At 42.0% G+C, this 25,726-nt stretch overlaps 1 protein-coding gene across 4 annotated transcripts in view; it reads left to right on the top strand.

The window, feature by feature from the left end:
- The first annotated feature begins 515 nt into the window (after positions 1–515).
- Positions 516–25,726, top strand: part of MINDY4 (MINDY lysine 48 deubiquitinase 4) — a 65,107-nt gene continuing 39,896 nt past the window's right edge. For 2 of the 4 annotated variants that reach the window (XM_048315398.1, XM_048315150.1), the window contains exons 1-9: positions 516–731; positions 2,272–2,391; positions 2,950–3,152; positions 5,727–5,985; positions 6,982–7,403; positions 18,827–18,885; positions 19,225–19,349; positions 20,308–20,424; positions 23,068–23,156. In XM_048315398.1, the coding sequence (XP_048171355.1) occupies positions 669–731; positions 2,272–2,391; positions 2,950–3,152; positions 5,727–5,985; positions 6,982–7,403; positions 18,827–18,885; positions 19,225–19,349; positions 20,308–20,424; positions 23,068–23,156 (1,457 nt within the window). In that variant the 5' untranslated portion in view covers positions 516–668. The remainder of the gene's footprint in view (positions 732–2,271; positions 2,392–2,949; positions 3,153–5,726; positions 5,986–6,981; positions 7,404–18,826; positions 18,886–19,224; positions 19,350–20,307; positions 20,425–23,067; positions 23,157–25,726) is intronic. The other 2 variants (XM_048315319.1, XM_048315240.1) reach the window with 2 other exon arrangements.

Here is a 25,726-nt window from a genome sequence, read left to right as displayed (position 1 = left end):
GCACAGGGTACTCTGATCAGATGCTCAAGCTGAAGAGTGTCACCATAGTCTCAGCCTTGATCATGTAGGTGTAACCTGAAAGGAAAGGCTCAGCTGATGAATGTCCCGCCCCAGACACTGCCAGTGTGAGAGATTCAGCTTCTCTGAGCAGCTGCTTTTTTTTTTTTTTTGCATTTTTTCGTATTTTTTAAAAAAAAAATTTATAAAGTTTTATGCAGAGAGTGCCGTTTTACTAAAGGCACGCACATGGTCGGTTAAAAGTCGCATTAGCACAGAATTATTCGACTGCAGATAACTACGCAGAGTTCTTTAAAAATAAAAGAAATAACCATAAATCCGTTCCCTCTCTAAGAGCTGAACACTCCTTTCTTAAATATTTTTATTACTATTTTTTTATTTATTTATTTTTTTAAATTTAAAGCAACCACCCAGCCGCTCGCTACGAACTCTCTCCATCCCAAACCCCTGCCCAGCTTCCTTCCTTCCTTCTTCCCTCCCTCCCTTCCCAGGGGGAGGAGTTGTCCCCGCTTCCGATGACATGGTACCCACAGCAACATCCCTGCGGGCTCCGTCGCGGTGCGGCCGCCGCGGGCAGCGGCGATGCCGCCGGGCTGCCATGGACTGAACAGCATCCCCGCACCCCAAAACCGCTTTTTTGGGGCTAAAACATGGACAACGCCTTCGTGGAAGAAGTGGCCGCATCACTGGTGAGAGAGTTTCTCAGTAGAAAGGTAAACTTGTCTCGATTTTGTCCCAGCTGAGCCCCGGTGGGGATGGCACTGGGGAAAATGGGAAGGACTGGAAAAATTGAGGGATGCTCGGGGACTTATTCCAGCCTGGAATCAGCTGGATGTGAAGGGTGGGAGGCTCTGGGGTGAGCAGCTGGACTACATCTCCCACAGTGCCCTTTCATTCCCGGCGATGGAGCCGCTTCCTCCCGCTCGGGGAAGCCCCATCCTTACTCGCACAGGGCTGCGAGACTGGAAATTAAATCAAGAAACGCACTTTCAGTTCGGTTTTTCTTGTTGTTTGCAGTTTCAGTTTGATGGTTTTTTATTTTTTAAAATTTGTTTTTGTTTTTTTTCCTTCCTGAATTACCTGTTTTGATGTTGTCCTTTTGTTTGCAAGAGGTATACAAAGCCTAATTTATTTATTTACTTTTTTAAGGCAGAAGGTAACAGTTTTAGAGAAACTGTTCAGCTGTATTTTCTCTCCCAATTTTCAGTAATAACTCAGCAGAAAACCCGTTTTTTAGGGGGGGAAGGAGTTGAGATAAAGGGAGGAAAGAGGCCATTGTATCTGTCACGAATTTAATACTATAAAGGGAATTTTGGACCACACAGGGATATGGGGAGTGTGGGATTGAGCAGACTGAAAACCCACCTTCACGTTTCTGTGTAGCAGTGCCTATGACCTTGTATTTCTGTTAAATCCTAGGGAAATACTGCTGATGTCAGACTCCCAGTGTCAGGAATGAGTTGTTTCATATCAGAAATTAAACAGCCACTGTCTCATTAAGTGCTGCACAAAACTCATGTTTTGCATCCTGTCTCCAAATTCACATTTTCAAAACAAGGGGCACTGATAATCCTTTGTGCTTCTGCTTCCCCCGCATCTTTCATACCCATCAGAGCCTACAGGGATAATGATCCTTTATTTACCACAACTTGCCCTTAATTCATAAATCTGAGCCAGACACTCTGTCAGCAGAAAAATAAATCCTTTGTTGTGACAATAACGTCTTCAAAAGGAAGGAATCAGGGCTTTCTCTCTCAAAATAGTAGTCTTGTGTTGTACCACTTAAATTAGTTTGGGATCCAACTCAAAATAAATCAGCCTCTCCTCCCAGAAAGTGAGATGCACATAGATTTTGTCTCTGAGGTGCCCATGGGTGCTGACCACAGACTGAAAGTCAAGGTTTGAAGACCCCAAACCAGCTGATGCTGTGGAGATCTGACTGATTTCCAACCTGAAGCTGGCTGGAATAACTTCAGCTCAGGGCCCTTCATACCAACCATCAGTCTTAGGAGGCTGTTTAGCTGCTCAAGTCACCTGCAAAGAGGCTTTTGTTTTTCTGTGTTCAGCAATTTCCATCTCACATAGCACCTTAATTATTTCCACATCCGTGGGCTGTGATAATTCAATATTGTACCATTACAGCACAGGTTCTGAGGGTTACCTGGTTACCAATTGCTGCCATCCACAAGTTTCATGTCACACCAAACAAAACTGAGAGGGAAAGATTCGGGGTCTGACACTTTTCCTTCTCAGGGTTTGAAGAAAACCATCACCACCATGGACCGGGAGCTTCCCCGCTCTGCACTCAGCATCAATAACAGGAATGAGCTCCGGAATGTCCTGCACCTGCACTCCTTGTACAAACAGAACAAGGTGAGGCAATCCGTGGTGCTTCCCAAATTGTGGGAGTATCCTTGCATGCCCATTTCTACTTGTAGCTTTATACATGGCACAACAGATGAAAATTACTCTCTTAGCATTTATTATCCTTTAAAATTCAATATAAATAGGTCACTCATGACTTGAGGCACACGATGCTTTTGGTCAGCAGCCTGAGATACCTTCATATAAGTCGATAAATGCCACTTCAAAAAACCCTCTCCCAGTGTAGAAAAGGTGCATTTGAGCACAGTTTCCACACTTTGGAATATTGAGATAAAATGAGAGCCAGAAATCGCCGTGACAGGTTGCTTTTTTGTGTCGTGCTTCCTTCATTTAACACAGCAGCACCTTTGAGCTCTCGACATTCTCTAGCTGCCATCTTCCAGTTCCCTGGATTGTTTGTACAGTCACACCTGGGATACACCCCCAGGTAACTGTAGGAAATAGTTAAAATGTTCAGTTGCTGTACAGGGTAAAAATAACACCCTGCAGCCAGACCAACACAGCGTTCCAATAGTCACCGAGAGCTTTATTTCTCTTTTTGGCTAGGCAAAGGAGAACCCACTGAAAACACTGCTTGAAATTATTACTAATTACTTCCTGGAGCACCGTGGGACTTCCAGGAGCACGGGTTCCAGCTCTGCTCTGTCAGCTCCTCAGAGTAAGAGCTCAGCATCCCACCCATCCGACCTCCCGGATGAGGACCATGGCAATGCCAATGCACTGGATGAAAGCAAAACTCAGGCCTCCAGGTACAGTCTGATTTATTTCTCTTTGCCCTTTCTATTCACTTAGTTTTTCTTAATTAAGGGAAATAGTGTTAAATGTTTTATCATTTCGTCAGCTCTACCACATTTTTATTAGCTATCCTCGTAACACAAAGCTTAACTTCCCAGATTATTAAAATGTCCTGTGCAAGCCCCCCTTCAAAAATGATCTTTTGTGTTCCCTGACAATTCTGAAGGCTGATAAACTCAGTTGCATCTTTCAGTCACGGAAGTACATAGAAATAGGAGATTTCATGCCTTTTAAATTGGAAATACTCAAATTGAAGCAGGTTTGGAGGTGAAACAAACCCCCTGTGCTCAAAATACAGGTATATTCATGGCTTACACAGACAAAGGTTTGCTGTCTTAAATTCAGTGTTGTTACAAATTGTGTAGGTTCAGATCTTGCAGAAAACCTGAAAATAGCATGTAATCAAGTTTTTCATTTGTTAGTGCCTCAAAGAGGATTAACAGCCCTGTGCTTCCATAGAAAGCTTTTAAAATGGTCAGAGAAGAGTAATTCACCTTCCCAGCTCCACTCTCAGGGAATTAATCAGGTTTTATTCTTCATCCTAAATGCAGCATGCTCAAAGGAGCCAAGTCTGAGCATCAGTGCTTGAAAAAAACCCATGAAGTCATTTCTTATTGGGGAAGAAAGCCAAGATGTTTTAAGTTGAGCTCAGAAGGAACACTTGAAAAGGAGGCAATGCAAAGGCTTTTTTCCTCTTTTCTTTTTTCTTCCTCTTTTTTTTTTCCTTTTTTCTCGTCCTCTTTTTTTTTTTTTTCCCCTTTTTCTTTCCCTTTTATGGATCTCTCCCACTGAGGAGTCCCTGACACTGCTCTGTGAGAGCTCAGCCGTGCCCAGCAGCGTTAACATTGGAAGGAACCTTAAAGATCATCTCATTCCACCCCCTTCCTTTATCCCAGGTTGCTCCAAGCCCTGTCCAATCTTACCTTGGACACTTCCAGGGATGGGGCAGCCACAGCTTCTCTGGGCATCCTGTGCCAGGAGCTCACCATCCTCACAGGGAAGAATTCCTTCCCCAGTCTCCCATCTAACCCCTCCCTCTGTCAGTTTAAAGCCATCAGCCCTTGTCCTGTGGCTGCAGAGTTGCCATAAAAAGGGTTATTGTGGGCAGGTTGAGAGGTTGGCTCAGCCACGTTCTTTTTCAACCCACAAACTGAACCAGTCAGGGAAACACCACAGCAAAGCACAGCTCTGGATCATCCTCACCACTGCCATCCCCTCTGGGCAAAGGAAAGTCAGGGATTGCCAAGGTCAACCAGCCAGTGCCTGAAATTAGTTTTCGTTTCAACTACCTGGGTAATTGTTAACGATGCTTTCAGGGGTGGAGAGTATAATCAGACAGGACTCTGCACAGTTCCTTATTAACGAGTCTGCTTTCCTTTTAACTTTCCTTTTGGAGGTTTGTGTGAGTGTCTGTAACTGTTAAAAAGAGTCTCTAAGCCAGCACCCCTTGGCAATGAGGAGTTATGTGCAGCTGGGTCAGGAGTAGCATTCCTTACTTTTCCTGATGATTCCAGAGGCAGATCATGCTCCCAGAGATGGATCATGCTCCCTTTATTTACATGCACAGCGTGTCCTCATAACACAAGACACACCCCTGGAAAAATGGGTTAAATAAAAGGAACATTTTTGTGGTACAAGATGTTTCAACTTATGGACTTGCTTTACAATGAATTAGGATGGAGGATGACACCCCAGAGTGAAAAACAAGTTCAGGGGCTTGTTTCCTTGTGTTAAGGAAGGTGAGCATTTTTGGGTTACACAGAACATAAATTTATACCCAGAACTCAGTAAAATAATTTCCATCACAAAAGTGCCTTTCTTTCTGGACTGAAATAAGTGTTCTACATCTCAACAAAGAGTGAGAGAGGTCAGTAAAGTCAGTCTAAGTTACAGGAGAACAGAAGAAGTGAGCAAAAGTGTTAACAAATTTCCAAACAGATGGAGAAGGAATGGGAACTGCTGGTTGTAGTTTAGGACCTGTCTGGTATAACATATAAATTGTGCTTTCTACTATGATACTCAGTCATACAGTCACAGAATGGTTTGGGCTGGAAGGGACCTAAAAGATCATCCAGTGCCACCCCCTGCCATGGCAGGGACACCTTCCACTATCCCAGGCTGCTCCAAGCCCCATCCAACCTGGCCTTGGACACTTCCAGGGATCCAGGGGCAGCCACAGCTTCTCTGGGCACCCTGTGCCAGGGCCTGCCCACCCTCCCAGGGAAGAATTTCTTCCCAATATCTCATGTAAATTTCCCCTCTTTCAGTTTGAGCCCATTTTACATCGAAATATGTAAACATGGGATTGTGTTACCCATATTATAACCAATCGTGGCACATAATAATGATACTGAAAGAATGTCCTCAAGTCCTACATCCAGGTGTTTGAGTGACAAGTGACTGCATTTGATTACCACTCCGAGATAAACTGTTGCTTAATTTGACAGCAGTGCTTTACTTAGCTTGTTTTATTAATCTACTTGTGCATTACTTTGCTGTTTCAAGCTTTTCCTCTTTCTTCCCTCTAGGTATGATGTTGAGAATCCACTGGATAAAATCCCTCCACCCAGAAAACATCAGCACAGGAGTGAAAAATGCCACCCCGGGACAACCCACAGCAGTAACTTACCCTGTGCTTGGGACAAGAAGTTAAAAGACAGTCAAGAGAATTTAAAGGCAGCTCTGGTTTCTGAGGAGCTGAAATCCACAGGGAAGGAGAAGCCAAGGCCCAGGGCTGGTCTCACTGCCAAGGGAATGATGGCTGGACCAGTAGCAAGTCCACCAGAGGTGATTCCCAACACTTAACAAAGTATTTGGCTTGCCCATGGATTTTATATCCAGCCTGCTGGGATAAAAATCATTTGCATAAAGTATTCAGATGACTTCTGCATGTTGATCCATTAAATCTGCAGGCTGAAAAGGTGCAGTGAGTTAGGGAAATTGTTCTGCCTAATTGAGAATTTCAGATATAGACACTGTAGGCAGCTGCCTCTGCATGTCTGTGATCTCAGGTCACCAAATTCCTTTATAAATCTTTCCCTTTCTTGAAATCTCTTGACAGATTTGGTTTTCTGTTTTCCTATGAAAATTGCTTTTTTACCTTCACAGTGTCTGTTTTACTCTGGTTTTCCAAGACCTCACATTTAATCAGTGGCAGTTTGGAACTGGAAATTGCTTTCAGTTCGAAATATGTTTCAGAACTGATCAAATCAGACCATATTGCATCAAGAAGTGCTCTCAAAACACAGTTAAGAATTTCTTGCCCTTTTTTTTTTTTCCTTTATGTTGCTTTTATATAGACAGGGACTTTTCCAATGTAAAATTAAGCTTGTAAGAATGAGAAATTTAACTATTTTAACTGTGACATTTAGATAATACTGAAGAGCATGTGGAAGTTAAATGAATTAGCTGGGTTTTTATAAATATCTCTGATTTAAAAAAAAAGACCAGTGGTAGACACCAGTGAAATATCTTATGTATCTTGATTTCCTGAGTTGTGTACAACCCCAAGATAAGCTTTTAGGAGGTATTTTGCTGATTTTCTTGGGTAAAGGAAAGCATATTTTAATGGAATGTAGCATCTTTAATACTGGTCAAATTTTAAGTGAAAGTGTTTGTCTTATTTATTACTGATTTTTTAAAAAATCTGATTTACTCCAGAAGCTGTTTCCTAATAACAAATTGTTTAGCCCAGAAATCACTCCTAGAGCTTTCCTTTTCTTCTCATGTTTATTTAAAGATGGTGAAATTTTAATCTGTGGCTGTCATGGCACTTTTTTCCAGGATCTCCAAAAAAGGAGGCTTTCCAAACGATCCACGAGCATCAGCAGCACAGCACAGCTCAGGGGTGAAGGACATCTTGAAGAACAAGACCTGAGTGTCCCAAGCACTGATTTTCAGGAAAGCAAAGCATCTCCAACAAAATCAAATGCGGAATTTACATCAAAAACTCTGCCAAGCTCACACACCAGTTCTGCCTCTGAAAAACCAAGGAACAGCCCCAAAGATCCAGATGACTTTTTTTCCAAGCTGCTGTCTGAGAGAGAGAGGGCCAAGACTGAGGAAAGAAAATCACTTCCAAGCTCTGGTGCAGACAGCAGTGAAAAAAGCCTTAAAGTGAGTGCCCCTCACAGACATTCGGGGGCTGGGAGAGAAAAGAAGGAGAGATCCCTCAAGAAAACTGAGAGTCGGTTGTCAGGTCACAGGTGAGAGTATTTCTGGGAATATTAATGCTAAACTAGATTTTTGTTGTTGTTCTGCACGATTTCATAATGATATAAAAGTTTTAGAAATGTCTCCTGTGAGCTCCAAATATATATTTTTGGCTTTTCTCTCCCTTATATTCTTAATTGACCTTTTTTTAATATTTTTTTTTTCTGGGTGAAATCAAAGAGCGAGAGGCATGGCATTTTGTTTATTTACACACTAAAACAGCAGCCAGATTTCTTAAAATTATTATTGCTATTTTGTTTTCCAGTTTAATTTCTTGTAAGCCTGAGATACCACGTGTGGAGGCCCTGTTGAGAAGGAAGCAATTATACATTAGGTCTCTCCACATTTATGTTAAGGGCTGTGGGAATTATCAAACTGGGGATCTGCTGGAGCTGCAGGTGGGCCCGGAGTGGCACTTGCTTCCTCTCTGGAACCAAAAATCAGCTGAGAAAGAGCTGCAAGCATTACACAGTGCATTGGCTTGTTTAATTTGTGAAAGACTACTGTGTAACAGGGCAAAGTACTACAGTCTAAAGTCTTAAAACTTCTGGTTTCATACAGCTTCACTGAGCCTCCAAGGTGGTGCTGCCCCATCACTTCACCCTTTCCACTCACAGGATGGTTTTTTACCTCACACTCAGCATTAATTGAGGTGGAGAAGAGAGCTTCAGTGGCCTTTGGCAGCTCCCTAGCAAAGCTGAGAACATTGAGTGTATTCCTGGTATTTGATAGTCAGTGGATGTATAGTTCATTGGGGACGAGCCTCAGAGGCATGGTGGACTGGATGGAATTCTTTGGGAAAGCTGTTGAGAAAAGCCAGTAACAAAGTCTTGTGCAAACTTCACTTGCTAAGGGCTGGGTCCTACACTGGGCTCACAACAATCCCAGCCAGCGCTGCAGGCTTGGGAAAGTGTCTGGAAAGCTGCCCAGTGGGAAAGGACCTGGGGTAATGGTGACAGTGGCTGAATGTGAGCCAGGAGTGACCAGGTGGGCAGGAAGGGCGATGGCACCTGGATTGGATCAGGAATAGGGTGGCAGCAGGAGCAGGGCAGTGATTGCCCCCTGTGCTGGGCACTGGTGAGGCCGCACTTCCAATTCTGGGGTCACTTTTGGGTTCCTCACGACAAGAAGGACATTGAGGGGCTGGAGTGTGTCCAGGGAAGGGAATGGAGCTGAGAAGGGGCTGGAGAATTCCTGAGGGAGCTGGGAAAGGGGCTCAGCCTGGAGCAAAGGAGGCTCAGGGGGACCTTGTGGCTCTGCACAAGTCCCTGACAGGAGGGGGCAGCCGGGGGGGTCGGGCTCTGCTCCCAGGGAACAGGGACAGGAGCAGAGGGAACGGCCTCAGGCTGGGCCAGGGGAGGTGTAGATTGGATCTTAGGGAAAATTTCTTCACTGAAGGCATTGGGACAGGCTGCCCAGGGCAGTGGTGGAGTCACCACTCCTAGAAGTTTTCAAAAGGTGTGTGGATGTGGCACTTGGGGACAGGGGTTAGTGGTGAACATGGTGATGCTGGGTTACTGATTGGACTCGATGATCTTAGAGATCTCTTCCAACCTCAACAATTCTGTAATTCTGTGGTTCACTCAGATGTAGTTGGACATGCTGACACCTCCCAACCCTTGGCAGAAAGAGCTGAAAAGGAGAAGCTGGGCTGGAAGGGGGGTGACCCACAGCACAGCACAGCACACAATGTGCTGCCATCCTGTGCTCCGTCCCTGCAGGGACGGAGTGAAAACAATTCCCTCAGAGCTGGTTTGGTCTCAGCAGGAGCAGGAGAGGGAGCCCTTTCCTAAGCAGAGCCTGTTTGCAGAGGAACACGAGTTCACTCCTGGCAGGCAGCGTGAGTTAGAGCCAGCAGAGCCTTGGAATCCGTGCTGAGCTCTGAGCTCCTGGAAGCGCCCACAGAAGCCAGCAGGGCTGCTGAGACTCCTGGAGTTAAGTGGAAGGAGCAGAGACTCCAAATAAACATCCAAAGTACAAGGCCTGGCTATTGCGAGACTTTTATTTCCCTTCAGCCAAATCCTGCAGTGTTTGAGAGCCCTGCAGATTTTGGCCAAAGTGATTAAGCATTTTAAAGAATAAAAAATTACAGTGTGGGAGCAGATATTTGTCTGGATCCTCTTCCGTTCTCTGTTACCTGACATAAATGCTAATCTAAGTATTTAGATGAGTAGCTGAAAACCTCTATAATATTAACCACAGCTGGTTCATTCACAGCATCTGCAATTCTGGTTTTGTTTCCCATAGAAAACTGAAGATAAATCTTATTTCTCCTTCCATTTGCTTTACCTTTTCATTCTCTTTTCTTCCATGCCAAAAGTGCTGTTGCAGCATAGTCTGCAGGCATCCTGTCCACACATAGCAGAAAAAATTGGAAGTAAAACCACTGCCATGCTTTAAAAGAATACCTGGCCATCAAAATATCCTGGGGAAATGCAGATGCACAGCATTTTGACTCACACCTTTTAATGAAAGAAATTACAGGGGTCAGCGATGGTTCTTTATGTCATGATTGTATTTTTTGCCATGTCCTGAGGGGTTATTTCATAAAAAAATACAACATGGTGTAGAGTTTGCATACCTACCCAGATTCTACAACTGGGTTTTTTTTTTAGAATTTTTGTTTTTAATTAATCCAGGAGAAAAGCAATATACAGGTGGCAGCAAATCTTCATTTATCCCCAGCTGTAAGCAGACAGCAGCCAATTTAATTTCTCAATTCACAGAATCCCAGCACACCAGGTTGGAAGGGACCTCAAGGATCACCTGGTCCAACCTTCCCTGGCAAAAGCAAGGTCCAGACAAGGTGACCCAGCACCCTGTCCAGCCAAATCTTAAAAGTGCCCAGGATTTGGGAACTCAGCACTTCCCTTGGGGAATGGTTTCAATGGCTGGTTGTTCTCTTGCAAAATTTCCCTTTTTCTCTCCAATGGGAAAATCCCCAGGAGCTATTTGTACCCATGGCCCCTTGTCTTTTCCATGTGATTCCTTGGAAAAAGGGAGTCTCCATCTTACTTGTAGCCAGCCTTTAAATGCTGGGATGTGGTGATGTTGTACAGGCAGTGCACACACATTTATCCAGAATTATGTCAGTGATTCCTCCATGCTCCTTCACAGCAATTTAATTTGACTTAACAAATTAAAAATGACATTTATGTCTCAGTGCCACTTCAGTGGAGAATTTGAAACCCCTTTCTGGTCATTTTGATGCTGTTGTTTATGGTTCGTCTTCAAAGGAGTATTCACCTGTTGTTGTTGAGTCCCTGTTCCTCTCAGTTGTGTGCAAGGCCAAGTGAAATGTGAATTACTCACTATGTTTTTCATTTTTTTTCTTTTTATTTAGAGATTCTTAAGGGAATAAAACCCTAAATTTAAAAGTACCCAGTCAAGTGTCTTATCCATGACTCCAACAAAAAACTGCTGTATCTGTAGTTTCTTAAGATCTGTAGGAACTTGGGAGAGATGATGTTGAAGGAACAAACTCAGGTCACAGATAAGCAAATTATTAAAGACTTTCCTGAGTCTTTTATCCTGGCCAGAGCCTCGAATGCAGCAAGGAAAGGTTCTCTGCTTCCTTTGATATCTTGAGGTGGGGTTGAGCCTTGTGGCCTCTAAATCATTCTGTGATTCTCCTTAGTGCTGAATATTTGTCTGGGAATATTTATCGTTAACCTGAGCACACAGAGGGAAGAATGAGTGGAATGGAATTCATGATCTTTAGAAATTGTAAAAATATAAACAGGTGTTGAACTTGATGCCTGTCCTTGCGTTAAAGACTTTCTATTGCTTTTCCAGAAAAAACCCACGATGAATAATGACTTTTGGGAAGGTTACATGGGGTTAGAAGGTCAAGATTTCCCCATTTCACAGCTTGAGCAAACAAAATTGGGGAAAGGCAAGAAAAAGCCACTTCAGAACAGTTGAGAAACAATTCTTTGGTCTTGGCTACAGAAACGTGTTGGAGTTGTTGCTCCTGCAGCCCCTGGAGTTGAAGTGTTTTCCTAATTTTCCATATTCCCTTAAGTCTATCAGTGCAAAGTGTGGTGGTGCTGTGGAAACCCTTCAGTTGTCAGCTGAATAAATAATTTCTAGATGAGTAAATCTGAGCTGGCAGTTCTGCAGTGGGGTGGAACCACCTTTTGCTGAGTTAGATGGGCAGATTTGGTCTGTACAGCTCCATTTCTGTTCTGGTAGTTAAGAAGAAGAGCATGTGGTGCTTGAAATTCTGGTTTTCACGTATAAAGCCAACCAACTTCCCTCCCCCAGTTTCAAGAAAAACAGCATAAAATCAGAGTCAGAGCACTGAAATCAGAAAAAAAAAGGGTAAAACGGGACCAAGGGAACAAAAGGACTTTGCAATCAGGACCTGAAGTTAAGGATATTTCCTAGGAGCTCAAAGGGAATGACTCAGAATCAGAAAGGCACAAAGAATTGGGAGTATCGTGACGTCAGGACAGAAATTTCCTGCTGCCATTAGCGAGCAGAGGGATGCAGCAGTGAATCCCATTGTCCAGAGGCAGAGATCTGTGCAGTTGCAGGAGCAGGGAGGATAATTGATTCTGCACTCATCCTTCTATTGTGAGCAATCACCTGAATTATCCCCGATTGCGCCTGCCTTTCCCCCTGTGCCTGGCCACCGGTGCTGGCTGCAGCCTGCCTGGGAGCTGCTGCTTTGCTGCCAGCATTCTGCCAGTGCAGAGGGATATTCCAGGCACCAGGGACTGGTTTATGGCTCTGGAGCTTGGCTTCAGGTGCCTTTTCCAACCAAAAGCTGACTCTCTCCGAGGTGCTTCAGCTCCACTACCAGGAAAGTGCCAGTGAGCTCAGAGCCAGGATTTCTCTTCCTGCCAGAGTCTCTCAGCTGAGTTCACCTCAGCTGGGCACTGTTTAGTGCTTCCCATTCCCAAAATATCCCTCGTTATTTGGTAAGAAGCCTTTTTTTCTAGCAGTGCCCTGCATTCTGACACGGATAGGGTTGGGTTAGGGAATTGCCATAAGACACCAAGCAGAACATTACTCATATTTCATAGGATCTTAGAAATTACGGATGGAAAAGGACTTTTAAGGTCATTTCTTTCTATGGCAGATGAATTACTGCTATATATATTTATATTTGCTGTAATACTTTTTCCAGGTTTTGTCTGGTCCAGTCTTAGATGACTCAAGTGACACCTCTCCCCTGATAATACATTCCAGTTTCTAGCAGTCCTTATTATAAGGATTTTTTTTGTTGTATTCACCTTCCATTTGCTATTTTTTTCCCTGTTTCCCACAGCTGAAGTTGATTTTTGACTAGTGTTTCTGTTCCTTGCTATATATCACCTCTTAAAATACTTTAAGTATTTTTCATGTTACTTCAGGGTTTTTTACAAGACAGGTTTGTACTGTCTGCTCAATATTTTTCTCTTTCTTGCTCTGAACTTTTGCTGTTGTTTTTCTGCTAGGTTTTATTGATTTGTTTTTTATTTCCTCCATGTATTTAAGGATTTCTCTACCATTGTCACACTGTGACTCTCACAGATAACAGGGCAAGATGTCGCCTTCTGCTCCTGGCCTGGTCCTCAGCATTATAAATCACAGTACAGGTGAACCCATCGTGTTAGTGAAAATTCTGCTTTTTCTCTCTCATATGTTCCAAAAAAAAAAAAAAAAAGGCCCTGAAAACATCTTTATAGAAATAGGAAATCCTTAGAGGAAAAAAATGCAGATCTTCAGAAAGATCCGTTAAGTCCTTTACAAATATATTCAGGCTTGTTTAGTTGTTTTGGGTTTTTATTCTTTTCGATATCTGACACTTTCAAAATATTGTTGTATAAATATTATAAGGACCATAACGCTTTCAAAATAGTATTTTGAAAGCGTTATGGTCCTTAAAGGATTGATATTCATGCTCTCTGTTATTAACAGGAATAAAAAAGCTTATTTTCCATGTGAGGACTGAGCCAATACCTGTCAATTACAGATGGTTGAGTGCCTAAAGCTGCAAAGAGCCTCTCCTATCTTTTTATCCTGCATCATCCGCAGCCACAATCTGTGCTGACCTGCATTAGGAGATTGGCAGAGAACATAGGCCATGAGTGTCTGAGCAAGTCCCAGGCAGGATTTGATGTTCCCTTGGTCAGTGTAAGCAGCAACGCAGAGCACAAGCAACCCGGGAGGTTTCTGGACTGCACTGGTGGTAATTTCTTGACACACTGGGACAGGAAAATTCATTGCCTGTTGAAGGTTAATACGTGAATGTCTCATTTCACAAGGCATACTGATCAACACTCCAGTTTTAGTGCTATTTTTTTAAAAAATAAAGTTGAATTTCCAAGTCAAAGGAAAAATAGTTCCAGCAAAGTTATGTAATGTACATTATTTACTCTGCAGCTTTGGTTGGCTCCAGTCTTTCCTACTGTGCATTTTGGTGTAAAAGTAGGTTTTCTAGGAATATTCTGTATGGTTTGACTGGTGGGCTGCAATATTTCAGTGTCACGTACAAAATTGGTGCGTAGGATGGGATGGCTTTGTCTAAAATAGCACCTGGCAGTTTGGTGAGTAATGAAGCTTTGATCCTGGGAGGTGTTGAGCAGTTCCGAAAAGTCCTCACCACCTGGATAGCTTGTTCTGTGGGATGAGGTCTGAGCTCCCATGGCCGTATCGTTTTGGACTTGATCTTGTTTAAAACCAGCCAGAAAGCCCCAGATTATTCCAAGATTCTCAGTGTGTGTGTGTGAGCAATGCCTGAGGAATTAATTCAGTTTTTCCGCCTGTGAGAGGAAGAGGATGCACTGGGCCGGGGTGGCATTTCTAGGAAGTGGGAGTTTAGTCAGAGTGCGGCGTTCCAGACGAGAGAACGGAAAGGAACGCGGGGCTGGAGCAGCCCAGGAGTAAATTACGTTGGCACATTTCCTTCCACCTTTGTCTGGGAGCTCTGTGTTGTCCTTCAGCCACACTTTGCATCATCTCCAGCTTCCCCCCGTGCTTTGGAGTGGATTTGGAGGCAGGAAACATGAGAATAGTGCAGCCACACCTTCCTGGAGAGAGCAGCCAAACCCTCCTGGAAGGCTTCTGATCCCTTACTCGAGGGAGTAAGTCTGGGTTTGACTCTTACAGCCAGCAGCAGAGGAACATCTGTCAAACTGGGCTCATCTGTGGGGAATATGGATTTAACCCGCCCATGGATGAAAAGAAAGGTCATGGTTGCCAAATCAGGAGTGAAAACCTTCAAGAGCCTGGAGTTGTGTAACACCTTTTATAACATAATGCTTGGACCGGAAAAAAGGACCTAAAATAAAAGTTATGAACTATTGTGACTTTTGTGTGGTGCCAACGGATTTATGGCACCAGAGCCCACGGTGTAACATCTGTGGGGCTGCCATTGGCCCTTTTAGTATTTTTCCAGCACTCCATAGGAAGAGGCACTTTGCAATTGCTGGAAATGACAAACGGCTTCTGTATCATTTCTTTCTTTTTGGAGAGGAGGTAAATCTGGAGAGGTCCAGCCCGTTGCCTGAAAAGCAGTCAGTGAGTTGAGAATTTGCATTAGAGGATCATTGAGGTATCTTCCAGCTCCATGACTGTGGAATTACTTGCTCCTTAAAAAAAAATCAGTTTGTGTGCAGATATCATGAGGAATTTTTTTTACCCCTATTTATCCCTCAGATTACTTTATCAGGAGGTAAAATCTCTGTGGGCTCACCAGTAACCTGTTTTTTGAACTCACCTTTTTTTATAATGAGATAAGAGAATTACCCCATCCTCAGCATAAGCTTTTGTTTCCCAATTTAACAGTTGATATTAGCTCTCAGGAAAATCATTTATATTGCTAATACCTGTCAGGTTACAGTGGTTTGGACTGTTAAAAATCTGAGGTTTCTGACAGGAAATGGAAGACCACGAATATTCCACATCCTTAAAAATTAAGTGGCCTCGGAGTTGAAGGCCCAAACCAGAGAGAGTGGGTACTTCATGGATGGTAAATGGAGCAGAGGGTTGGATTCACCTCCACTGATGTGAATTGATTCAATGCCAAAATCTGGGAACCCTTGTACTTTGTGTCTTGTAGGTGCTGTGCATTTTTATTTATTGGAATTTTATCTCCCCATCTTAAATTTTACTGATTCTCGTTCATTTAGCTGGCAGCAGTTTTGAGTTGCTGAACATAATGGTGAGTTCACACAGGTGGGACTGAGTTCTTTGGAAATCCCAGTGTGAGGGTGTCACACTCCAAAATCTCTGGTGGAGGACAGTAGGAACAAAGCAGCTCCACTTTTATTACAATTCTGATTTTGTAGTTGGTGATAAATATTCATTCATAGCGTGTGGATGAGCTTTGTGTTCAGGCGAGCCCAAGTCATCAGGCACTTCAAACCATCTTGTAGTTCAACCTGTGATTATGGTCATCCCTTTTTTACATACAAACCTTCTCAACAAAGATTTCAAATTGTCACAGTTAATAAAATTCGGCAGGACAAATTCCTGTTCATGTGTGAGGGAATCTGTTTCTATCAGAAGTGACCACTTCTGTTAGAAATGACCCTTTCAATGACAAGTTTCTCATTTACCTGTTTTATATCTGCCAGTGTTCACAAATCTGTCTGTCATCTGTTCACAAGCTAATTTTTCATATTGCAAATGTGCAAATCAGATCAGATGCAGGTCTTCACTAAAAAGGAACTTTGGAGAAATTAAGTGTATGAGCCTCTGTTACCTTTGTCAACCAGACTTGCCAAAACAATAGAATTTATATTAAATCTTCATGACAAGACCTTTTCCATATTGCCAATGCCATATTGCCTGGCATTGACTGTGATCATGTCCTTTGCATCTTTACAATTGCTTTTAGTAATTCTAGTTTTGTAATTGTGCCCCAAAACAGTGGCAAGCTGCACCACAGAGAATGGCCTTTTTTACCCTTTTGCAAACAGCAATAGAGGTTATTTTTTAATTACCTGCTCTGCAGATTTTACTCACTATCCCAGGAATATTGGATATGTCTCCCTGTTCTACATGCAGTAAAAAAGCTGTTGTAATCTGGCAATGAAAATAAGTTTTACCACCACAATCACCTTAAAGGTACTGATGTTTAATTTTTAAGCCCCTTTGTTTATTTGACCTCTTGAGAGTGTTGGTGTAAATAGGAAATGGTGGAATGCACATCCATTATTGTGCCAAGGAGCTCCCTCTCTGCGAGTTCAGCTCTCCTCTGTAAATCCATTTTTCTACAATGCTTGGAGGCCAGAGAGGAATGTTCAAATATTTAGAGAAAGTACTGTATAGTATGTTTAGAATGAAGCATATTTTCTTCCTGTCCCATTTTCCTGCCGTGATGGATGACTTCCCCCTTCCCTAAGTATTCCAACGGAATGGTTTTACACCTACAGTAAATTTTCCTGGAACAGCAGCCCTCTGCTGAAATGGAAATTGCAGTAAATGTCCTGGCTGTTTTGAGAAACACAACCTGCAAAAATACCCCACTTAAGCAGAAAACACCCAACATTAATCTTGGATGTCAGCGCTTTCCTCAGCTTGATGGGAATTCTCAGCCTTGAGAATTCAGAGCACTTTGCATCCCGGGCTTGGTTCTTCCTGGAATGGGTGTAGAACCAACATCTTTTAGACTTCCCAGAGAGAATTAACACTACAAAAACTGGTGCCAGGTGGGCTGTATGTGAATTGTACCATGGGTGGCTGTATTTTCATTTATATATAGAAACTGTAGTGCAGCATTCAGTGTCTGAATCACAGGATCACAGAATGGTTTTGTTGAAAAGGACCTTAAAGATCATCCTGCCACAGGCAGGGACACCTCCCACTAGACCAGCTTGCTCCAAGCCCTGTCCAACCTGGCCTTGGAAGGTTTTAAAAACTCTTGCAAAATTAGATAGAAATGGGCTGATTGCAAAGAAACGCTAGGAAAGAAGAGAGAATAGTGTGCAATCTCAGACAAAACAAAAATGTGGCTCTTGGTTATGCCTGAGAGACATGACTTGGCTGAGAAACGTTTTATTGGTGAATTTATTGCCATTAAGACCCTCTCCTTGACCAGGAGAGAGGGAAGTAGTAGCAAGTAGCTGTGGGAAGGGAATCTCAGCTGAAATTCGTGTTAGGAAACACCAAGGGGAGATCTGATTGTGTTGTAAAATACACCACAATCAACTCTATTAAATTCTATATCACATAAAATCACTGTAATATTCAGTGGGAGCTCAGTGCTGCTTGTGTCACTGTATAAATTTGTTCTCAGTCCTCTTATTTTTATTGACCTGCTGGGCCTCCCATTTATTTTTACCTGAAGTTTCTAGAATGTGGGTGATTCATTTCTATTCTGTCTGTCCCAAATTGGGGCCACCCACATTTCCTTGCTTCAGTCCTTTAACTTATTTATAGATAAAAAGAGAAGTGTTTCTGTTCTTATAGTATCAAATACTGTCAGTGAGAAAGCTGCCAAAATGCCTTTAAACTGGGCAAATCCTGAGTGTGATATGTCTGTGTCCTGCTTTTATTATTTCATACTCTGAAAAGGAAATTAAGCTCATGGAAAGTATGTGACATGACAGCAGTCATTGCTGTAATATCATGCATACAAAGAATGTTGCTGAGGAAATTATTCCATACTATTTTTGAAAGGATTGTCAGTGCAATACCTTTTTTTCCCAAAGCAAAAGCCAGTGATACAGTATTGCTTTTTTGGGAAAAAAGAAAAAAAAAGTCAATTTCTAGCATTTTTAGAAATAGTTATTCAAAATTTTTCCTTGATTCTGAATTTGTTTTGGTGTGAATTCAACAGGAAGAATAAAACCTGTCTCATCTCCAAAAATCTGACATTTTATTTCAGCTCTGACTTCACAGCCAAGTTTAAATGCTTAGTCCTTTTAGTAGTTACTCATATGAATTTTAACCTTTTAATTGTTAATATACAATTAAATCACAAGAGAAGTTGAACAACTGATCCCTCTTAGTGGATTAAAAAATTACCCAGGTAAAGGAGCCAGTCTAAGACCTATTCCCACTTTCATTATTTGGATATTTCAGGTCGTTTAATGACTAATTTGAATTTTACTCTGATCCCTGTCAGAGATGTACATTTTATTTTATGGCCTGATCTGTCATACCACACAAATGAAATGAAATTGATGCTGAAACAGGACTGAAATCCAAAATCAAACACAGGGTGTTCCTCTGTGCTGGCTGCTTTTCCTGATGAGCTCCTGGAGTGCAGCTTTCTTCCATTGAGAAAAATTTTGCTCTGAGACCATTTATTTCTTACACCATGTATTTATTTTTTTATATATATTTATATACACACACACAGAGCTAAAAGTTATATCCTTGTGTGGGAATGCTCCCTATTTCTTACTGTTCATTCAAACACCTTTTCTCATTTAAAATGAATGTTTTGTCATTCATTTTTTGATTAATTTTCATGTAGGAAGTCTCCAACATCCACTGGCTATAAAGAAGACCAGATGAAAGAAGTCCTAGAATTGGGTAAGTTCTGTCAAGTTTCAGTTTGGCTTTTGCCAAATCTTTTTGTATTGTTCAGAGCAGCTGTGACCAAATAAATACGTAGGAGGGGCTTCTTTTGTAACTCTTGGTTGATTTAGAGCAATTGCATTTGCTATAAACTTCTAGGTAAGACAAATCATTAAGAGATAATAAACCAAAGCTGGCTCGTGTGTTTTTATCTGCCCTTTCTGGCTAAAACTGTCTTTTCCTTTTTATAAAGACAGTAAGTGTTAATTTTCACGTTGATGACCCCTGGCACTGAGTGTGCTGGGGAAAACAACTCTTTTCATCCAACTCTTGCATGATTTTCTTTTATTTCAGTCGATGTTGAGGATGAAGAGACAACTGGAGAAGTTAATAAGACCCCAGATCTTTCAACAATTTATATGCTTCAAATCATGTCAAAGGCAATTGATATTTCTCTTGCAAAAGTAAGACTGATTATGGTAAATATAAATAGGTGTGTGGGGTTGTTAATTGAGTTTCCTTAGCCAAAGTTGCAGTGGGTTGCTCTGCGTTGTGCTTTTGAACATGTGCTGTGTTCCTGAGTACATTCCTTATCCAGGTGACAAAGTAATTTAGGGGTGCCTAAATTCAGAAAAATACCCTCATGCATCAGCCCACCTGAAGCACAGATAATAGCTTTAATTAGTGAAGCTTGTATTATTTTCTTAATGCCTCTAGTCAGTTATTCATGTGCTTATTCTCTAGTCCTTTCCACTGACAGTGATTATTCCCCCGTCACTGTTTCTGCCTTGCTTATCTCCCCTATTTTGAGCAGAGATGAAATTATTAAATACTTTCCTTCCCATTCAGACAGAGGAGAAAAAAACCCAGACCAAATAATGAGAGTGTCTTCCAATTTAATTTCTAGCTCAAAGAGGTTGGAGTAACTACCAGCCCTGAGTATTTACTGAGCTCTGCTTTAGCATGAATGCAATTTATTCAGTGTGGCCATTGCTGAATTATTGTGGTCTGCAGTTGTTCAGGACCAAGGTCTGGATTTGTGCCACCTGAAATGCAGAAATCAAGCATTTAATTAACATCTCATCCAAGGTTCTTTTCTCCCTCATGTCACCATTGGTAGGCGTTGCTCTCCCAGCTGTTAAACTTCAGGCAATGTTCTGGGATGCTTTCATGGGAAACTGTGCCCCAGACATCAGACATAAATATTTTCCAGTGCTGAGCAGCTCCCAGCATTATGAGTGGAAGGAATATGGCAGGAAAAGGAAAATCTTGCTCCTTTTCATTGGGGTGTTGCTATTTACAGTATGGATAAAACAGAAGAGGGTGGTTATACGCAGTTAGTCATTACCCTTCCACACTCCTCCTTCCTTTTCTACAAATTGCTGTGTTTTGGATTTGTTTTTAAAATGAAAAATTTTTTCTTTCCTTCTTTTATAGGAATTAAAAAATCTGCTGTTTGGTTCTAGTCTTTGTTGCTTCAGTGAAGAGTGGAAAATCCAGAGTTTTACATTTAACAATATCCCACAGCTAAAATACGGCATTGTGCAGAAAAAGGTGCTGTAAATTCCTTCCTAAGAGCGATCTTTGCTTTTTACACTGACTTTACAAAGGCTGTGTATTTCAGCAGTGGAAAAAATTCATTTTCTGAAGACTTTGCTCTTTCTTTAAGTTCTCTGGTTCCCAGTGGATGATGTCACCTTGTCAAGTCATGGTGGGAGACTTGAGGCGGATGGAGGAGAACTTGAAGGAGCTGCAGAAAGTGTGCAAGTGTGTGTGTGTGTGTGTGTGTGTGTGTGTGATGGGGAATTATTCACAGGGAGGAAGAGGAGCCACTGCAGCTGAAAGCTGGTGGTGGTAAAAGAACAGAAGAGCAAAAATCAAGGGTGGAGTTAAAGAAGATACATGGGGCTAAACAACTTAAGATGCAGCTTGATCTGTCTCAAAATGAGACATAGCAGGAGTTGTCTGGAAAATCACGTGGAGATTTTGATTTCCTAAAGCTACTGGGGTCAGGTGATGAGGCTCGTTCCTAAAATAAAAGGAACAAACACCCTGCATGGTCCCTGGGACCCTGGCACTGCTGGTGGGCTCATCTCTCTTGCAGCCACCTTTCTGTAGTTCTGGCCTGCAGCCACAAGGTGCCAACTCCTCCCTGCAACGAGGTTTTCATCAATTCCCTGGCAACATCTCCCAGGTGGACAGATCTGGAATGGCCAGCAGGTCCCTGTGATGACCACAGCTGGTAAAAGCACCGTGCCTGGACTTGGGCCAGCCTGGACAGCACGTGCCCAATCCATGGAAATTTTTGGTGCTAATGAAGATTTCTGTTCCAGGGTATTCAGTCACTTCTCCGGCCTCTCCCTTTTAGCCCTGTCTGGGCACCTGGCTCAAACACTGAGCCTGCAGTGCTTCACACCCCTCTGTGCTGCTCACCTTGGTTTCACAGGCTCAGACCAGGGACCCCCGTCGTGCCACAGGGTCATGGAGCTGCCCCCAAAATCCAACAGATCCCTTGTAAGATTGGATCCTCCCCAGCTGCTTGGTGCTTTTGTGCCTGCCCTTGTGGCTGCGTGTGTGCTCCTGGGGTGTCCACAGCAGGTCTCTCCCCTCAGGAGCAGGGATCTGAGGAATTCAGTGAACACTTGTAGGCTCCTCTTTACAAAACACTCATTAAGCCTCTGTGCTGATGCAGAAAATCTTGATCTGACCTGAGAGAAGTAGACCATTATACAGAAATGAGAGGGAGAGAGGCTTTGAGGCAAGGACAATGGCTAATAAACATGTCATTAAGATGTTTAATTAACTTACCTCGTCTAGTCAAATATTTCATTAGGCTGGTGATCTCAGAAGAAAGCTGCTTATCTTACAAAGCCTAGCGGAAAAAGAAGATATTAAATGTTAATTTAAACTCCAAAAGGAACCGTGGCAGTGGTGTTCACTGGCCCACAGTAAATGTCACTTTGGTGTTTCCAGCCCCTGCTGCTGGAGAAAGGATATCTCATCACTACTGGCCATTAAATTCCCCACCATAAATTCCAGTGCAGGAATGGTGCTTTGCTTAGACTGTGCCTGTTTCAGCTCGTTAACATATTTCCTCCTCACTTCCAAAATTCATTTCAGCTGAACAACTGTTTGGTTCTCTCTTACCTTAAATTTTTGTGGTGCTCTAAGAAGGTATTTAGAATAGATCCTGTAATTTTTACTTTGACTTCAAGGCTTTCCCTGAGGGACTGAAACAAACCTTGCTTTTTTCCTTGATATATTTCAAATTATTCACTCATCAGGTATTTAAATAAATCTAGAGAGGCAGTGTGTGTATAATATAAATGAGAAATGGGAAGGTGTCAATATCTAGGCTGTTTCCTAATTCCAGGACCTTTGTTCTCTAGGTTCCTCTCAGCATTTACCTGCAGGTCCTGTTCCCTTGGTGCTGCACATAGGACAACCAGAGAATTAAATTGATCCCTTTAATCACATTGCTGTGTGAAAACAGCAGTGCTGGCTGCCCTTTCCCTTCTTCTCCAGGGTTTTGGGAGGAGTTTGATGGGTGGCACTGTGGTGTAGCCTTGTGTCCTGCATGTAGCCCAAACCAGCTATGAATCTACTTCCCATAAAATTTATAGTTAATACAGCATTTCTTGGTTTTGTGATTTTTTTTTTCCCTCTGAGATTAATAATTTGAAAGGTTTGAACTTTCTTGGTTTTCTTTCTCTTCCCCACTGAGAGGGAGAGAGAGGAAGGATCTCCCTGGTGCAGAGGGCTGTACTGAAAGCTGAAATCTTCGTTTACTGATGCAGGTGGGAACTCGAGGTGCTGAGAGGAGGTACAAGAGCAAGGCTTGTTTTCAGTCCATGGAAAACACTCAGATTTGATTTCTCCCTGAAAATTAAACTGCAGCTCAGTAGGGATCAGGAGATATTTAATTTGTATATCCCAGCTTAAAAAAACCCCCACATTTCTTTTGACATTGTAGATGTCTAGGTCTCTTCAGGAAAAACAGGCAGGAACCCCAAGAACGCTTAAAACCAGTGATTTTCCTTGGCTTGCACAAAACCCCAGAGCTCCAGAGAGCACTGTAAAGTCATGGCTGGAAAGAGAGAGGTGAAAGGATGCCTTTGGGCTGGATGGGAGCTCACAGAGGTTTCCCCCAGCATCCATCCAGTTTTTTGCTGATGGAGTGTCCCGTTTTCCCCCCAGGGTGGCCCATGTGGAGTTCTGGCTGCAGTCCAAGCCTGTGTCCTGCAGCAGCTGATCTTTGCAGACAGCAACAGGAACAGAGACCCCCGGTAAGTCAGGGAATTTCACGAATTTTTCCCTACAGGAGTAAAAAAATTTTATTTCTCTGCTGCAGCCACTCAGGAGCCTTTTGAGTTTGAACTTGCTGAACTTCTTTTTGTCTCAGAGAGAGAGAAAAAAAGCAGCATCTGATTTACTTGTGTTTACTTCCCACTGAACTGTAGGAATGTAGAAGTTGGTGTCTTATTGGTGTAATTGCTTGTGATTAACCCAAGAACCTCTGCAAAAACCCAACAGCTTGAATTGAGGCCAATGAAAATTATTTAGCCTCGAGGTCTTCATGGAAATCTGATTTCAAACAAAAAAGTAATCAAGGTTTGAAAGAGCACGAAGTTCATCCAGTGTTTGACACTAAGAATCTCAACAGGGTTGAAAAATTGAAGTTATAACAATTTTTTTTCCTTGTGACTGTATTTGATCATCCATGTTTAAACTCCTTAATGGAATTTGAATTTATATGCTGTGTATTTTCTACTTGCTTTAAAGGGATTTTGTTAAGTGTTGCTACTGACAAGGAAATTGCTCGGACTGCTACAATAATAATAATGTACTTGTCACACTGCTGAAGGAACAGGGGTTATTGAATTAAATTCTGGAAAATAATGCCTCAAAAATGACTTTATTGCCAGCTTTCAGGTATTTACCTTTTGTTTTCAATACAAAATTAAGTCCATTACAAAAGAAAAATTCCACAAAGCTTCCCTGTGCCTTAAAGGAACAGAATGTTAAATAGGGAAAATTATTTTGCTGGGTTGTGCTGCCACCACCTTGTTTTATTTGTGACCTCCATTAGTCTGACCTCGATTTAGTCTGAAGAGAAGCTTTCATGCTGAGATCTTTCTTGAACTTCATTACCTTACAACATAAAAATGTTCCTCTTGTATTAAATTTTGGCCTTAAACACCCATTTTTCTGCTTGGAACTGTGTAAGAAAATGCTGTGGTCTCTGTTGATATTCCGTAGTGTTGTCTGGATTCCACTTAATGTAAATTCACCGTTTGGGCTGTTTTTCATCAATATTGGAAAGAAAAAGGTACCTGTAGAGCATCATTATTTGTCTTCAGCATCCAGGATGGGAAGTGACAGAAATTACCCTGCAAAACTTTAGGATTCTAATTCAGATTATAATGAGGGCAGACTTCTCAAGGTTCTTGCCTGCATAAAAGGAAAACCTCAGAAACTTCCTTGCAAGAAGCTCGGTACATACTTAGGTTTTATGACCAGCGATCTCCACAGAAGAATTATTTCTGGTTGTGAAAACCAAGAATTTCAGCTTTGAGGACGGCCTTTGATCATCTGCTCCTTGGTCCCTTTGTGTCTCAGGTCATCCTTAGAAAAAACAGAAATGGTAATTTTCCTCTTGCAGCATGGTTCAGAGATCAGAAATGAAATAAAATTGTGTGGCACCCAAAGAAGTGGATGGAGGCCAGGTTGTCTAAACTGTGTGTCCCAACTTGTGCCAGCTCCAGCCCATCCTGTTTACTTGGCAGAATTTGCCTCTCCTGTTTTTCCCCTCTTATTGTCCACATGGTTTTAAAAGATTTTTGTTTTTTATTCATGAGATGAACATAACTTTCCTTATGCTGTGTTTGCCATGGGCAGAAACTTTGAGTCAGGAAGAAAGAAAGGGAAGTCTCAAAGCTTGAAATAAGAGGATAAATACTCCTTTCTAATTCTAACCTGGATTTTCAAATTATCAACCACTTCACATGAAGTGTTTGATTTCAGGCTTCTTTCACATTCAAGAAATAATTATCATGTCTCCTTCTTCCTCTGCTGTCTCTCTCAGACACGTAAATTAGTTGTGATTCCCATAAACTTCTGGGTGTCTGTATTAGAACACAGGCAGAGATAAGAGAAAGTTGTGATTATATTTTTTTTTCACTTGAAAACTCTCACCAATTATTTCCCATATCTCACATCCTTCAGAGGGGGAAACGTTCTCTAAGTGAATGTTACATTCAAGGCAGACATTGAACTTGAAAGGCTGTTTAATTTTTTTGTTGATTGGTGTTTCTTGTTTAGTCTTTTGAATTATTAGATCTTTTACTCAAACGCTGGGAACAGGTTTTGTCCTCTTCTCCCATGCTGGTAACACTCTAAAACTGATAAAATCTGAATTTCAAAGAATGCCATTCTTGAAGCCACCAGAGAAAACTCCAGTTAGGTTCTCCCCAGTGGCGTGGGATCTTTTGGCCACTTCTTCAATATCATGAATATTTGGTTTATTCTAAATTCTGCCAGTTTTCCCATTTTGTGACTTTTAGCTTCCTGGTCCTGTAATGTTTGAGGTCCTGACTTCAGGACACACCTTCTTTAAGAAAATGCAAGCCCTGTGTTTATTGCTGATGGTACTTTGGAGAAAGTGGAGTAGTGGGTAAAAACATTACGGTGTAGATTTGTTTAAAAGGGTTAAGAAGTAAAAACTTCAGAAAGAAATGAAGTATGAATGCCTTTAGAAACTAAAAATTATATTTAAAATATAAAACAATTCTGTTGGAGAATATTGAAAGTTTTATTACAGATTTAAGGAGGAGGTAGCTTCTCTTGTCCATTATTT

The sequence above is a fragment of the Corvus hawaiiensis genome, chromosome 1 (genome assembly GCF_020740725.1).
Source record: "Corvus hawaiiensis isolate bCorHaw1 chromosome 1, bCorHaw1.pri.cur, whole genome shotgun sequence".
In the NCBI taxonomy this organism is placed as follows: domain Eukaryota; kingdom Metazoa; phylum Chordata; class Aves; order Passeriformes; family Corvidae; genus Corvus; species Corvus hawaiiensis.
Note: the sequence above shows the minus strand (reverse complement) of the source record. Positions and strands in the feature narration are given on the sequence as shown.